Source organism: Monoraphidium neglectum (genome assembly GCF_000611645.1).
Source record: "Monoraphidium neglectum strain SAG 48.87 unplaced genomic scaffold scaffold01000, whole genome shotgun sequence".
Taxonomy (NCBI): Eukaryota; Viridiplantae; Chlorophyta; class Chlorophyceae; order Sphaeropleales; family Selenastraceae; genus Monoraphidium; species Monoraphidium neglectum.
Window position 1 is genome coordinate 1 of NW_014012628.1, and position 1913 is coordinate 1913.

The 1913-nt window shown below is 70.9% G+C and overlaps 1 protein-coding gene across 1 annotated transcript in view; it reads left to right on the forward strand.

Moving 5' to 3' along the window:
• Positions 1-429: 429 nt before the first annotated feature.
• The window catches only part of MNEG_6252 (zeaxanthin epoxidase), a gene marked incomplete at both ends in the record, with an annotated part of 2610 nt that continues 1126 nt past the window's right edge, over positions 430-1913 (forward strand). Inside the window, 2 exons of the mRNA XM_014045269.1 lie at positions 430-984; positions 1249-1542. Of these exons, the coding sequence (XP_013900723.1) occupies positions 430-984; positions 1249-1542 (849 nt within the window). The remainder of the gene's footprint in view (positions 985-1248; positions 1543-1913) is intronic.

The window sequence follows — 1913 nt, forward strand, 5'->3', positions numbered from 1 at the left end:
GGGGTGTGGCAGGGGGCCGCAAGTGTGCCGTGAGTGTGAGTGTGTGAGAAGGGGAGAGACAGACGGACAGAGGGAGGTAGGGAGAGAGAAAGAGAGAGGGGGGGCAGAGAGAGAGAGAGAGAGAGAGAGAGAGAGTGTGTGTGTGTGTATGTGTGTAAAACTACACAGAGGGGGGGCTGAAAGCAGCGGGGTGGGTTGGTTGGCGGCGGCGCGTCGCAGTCCTCTCGCTCATCCGATCAGCGGGCAGCAGGCTCTGCGCAGCCCCCGTTCAGACGGCACGGTCGCTTGCCCCGCTTTGCGCAACGCCGCCGCAATCCCGGTCCCCCCCTCGCGCAGGACGACGTGCTGCGCCGCGACATCTACGACCGCGCCCCCATCTTCAAGTGGCACGAGGGCCGCGTCGCGCTGCTCGGCGACTCTGCGCACGCGATGCAGCCCAACCTTGGGCAGGGCGGCTGCATGGCCATCGAGGACGCGCTCACGCTGGCCGAGGAGCTGACGCTCGCGCAGGCCGGCGCCGAGGGGCGGCCGCACAAGGTCGACATGGACGCGGTGCTGCAGAAATACCAGGACTCGCGCATGATGCGCGCCGCCGCGATCCACGGCATGGCGGGCATGGCGGCGATGATGGCGTCGACGTACAAGGCGTACCTGGGGGAGGGCCTCGGCCCGTTGAGCTGGATCCAGCGCTGGAAGCTGCCGCACCCGGGCCGCGTGACCGGCCAGGTCGCGCTGCTGGCGACGATGCCGGCGGTGCTGGCCTGGGTGCTGGGCGGGAACATCGGCGCGCTCGTCGGCGCGGAGCGGCCGGGCGCGTGCCGCATCACCGACGGGCTGAAGTTCTTCAGCGAAAAGGAGTTTGAGCTGTTTATGCGCGACAACGACGCGCTGCTGCGCGCGACGCACGCGCGGTGGATGCTGCTGGCCGAGCGCGTGCCGGCGGAGGGGTCGGGCGCGGACGCGACGAGCTGCAGCGAGGCCAAGGTGCGGGCAGGGCGCGCTGCGTCGTTGTCGGTGCGTCAGTGTGGGGAGGGTGGAGCGGCTCGCGACCAGGCGCGGCTGCGGCGCGCCCGCGTCGGGTATCGGCGCCTGTCTGTGGGCTTGGCCCCATGGCTTGCGCAGGGAGTGGAGGTGGCGCGTTGGCTAGCTTTGGCGCACAAACCTGGCGGCCGTCATTCGAGTGGGGCTGAAAATACCGATGCCACTCCCGCTGCTCTGCTCGGTCCAAACTTCGCTTGTTCTGTCCAGGGCATCTACCTGACGGCCGACAACGAGGCCGTCATCTCCGGCGCCGCCGCCGCCGACTCTGCGGACGCCGCCGCCGGCAGCCTGCTGCTCGTGGACGACGCGGCGGTGTCCTCCGCGCGCCACGCGCGCGCGTGGCGCGACGGCCCCGCGGGCGACCACTTCCTGCAGCACCTGGCGGGCGCGGGCGAGGGGACGTGGGTCAACGGGCGGCGGCTGGGAGACGGGGAGACGGTCAGGCTGCTGCCGGGTGACCTGGTCGAGTTTGGCCGCAGCCCCAGCAACGAGGTGTTCAAGGTGGGCGGGGCTCTGGGTGGTTTGGTTCAAGGGGGGGAGGGGGGCCGGCGCAGAGTGACTAACACCGAGAGACGATAGCTGGGGGGGTGCCAGAATGGACGGCGGGTGCTGTGGGGCGCGGGCTGCCGGCCGTCTCTGCGGCAGTGGTGTCTGCCGCGGCGCCCCGGGACGCCTGATAAGTGCGCAGGGCCCCGCTTCTGGGTGCCGCTCGCCCGCCCACACCTCGTGTGTGTTGCCAGGCGCCGCGAGCGACCCAATGACAGGGCGCGACAGCTGCCGCCATTCCCGCACCCCGCACGCACGCACTGGCTCGACCCGCTGCTAACAGCGCCGCGCTCCAACCTGCGCTGCACCCCTCTCCCCCCCCCCCC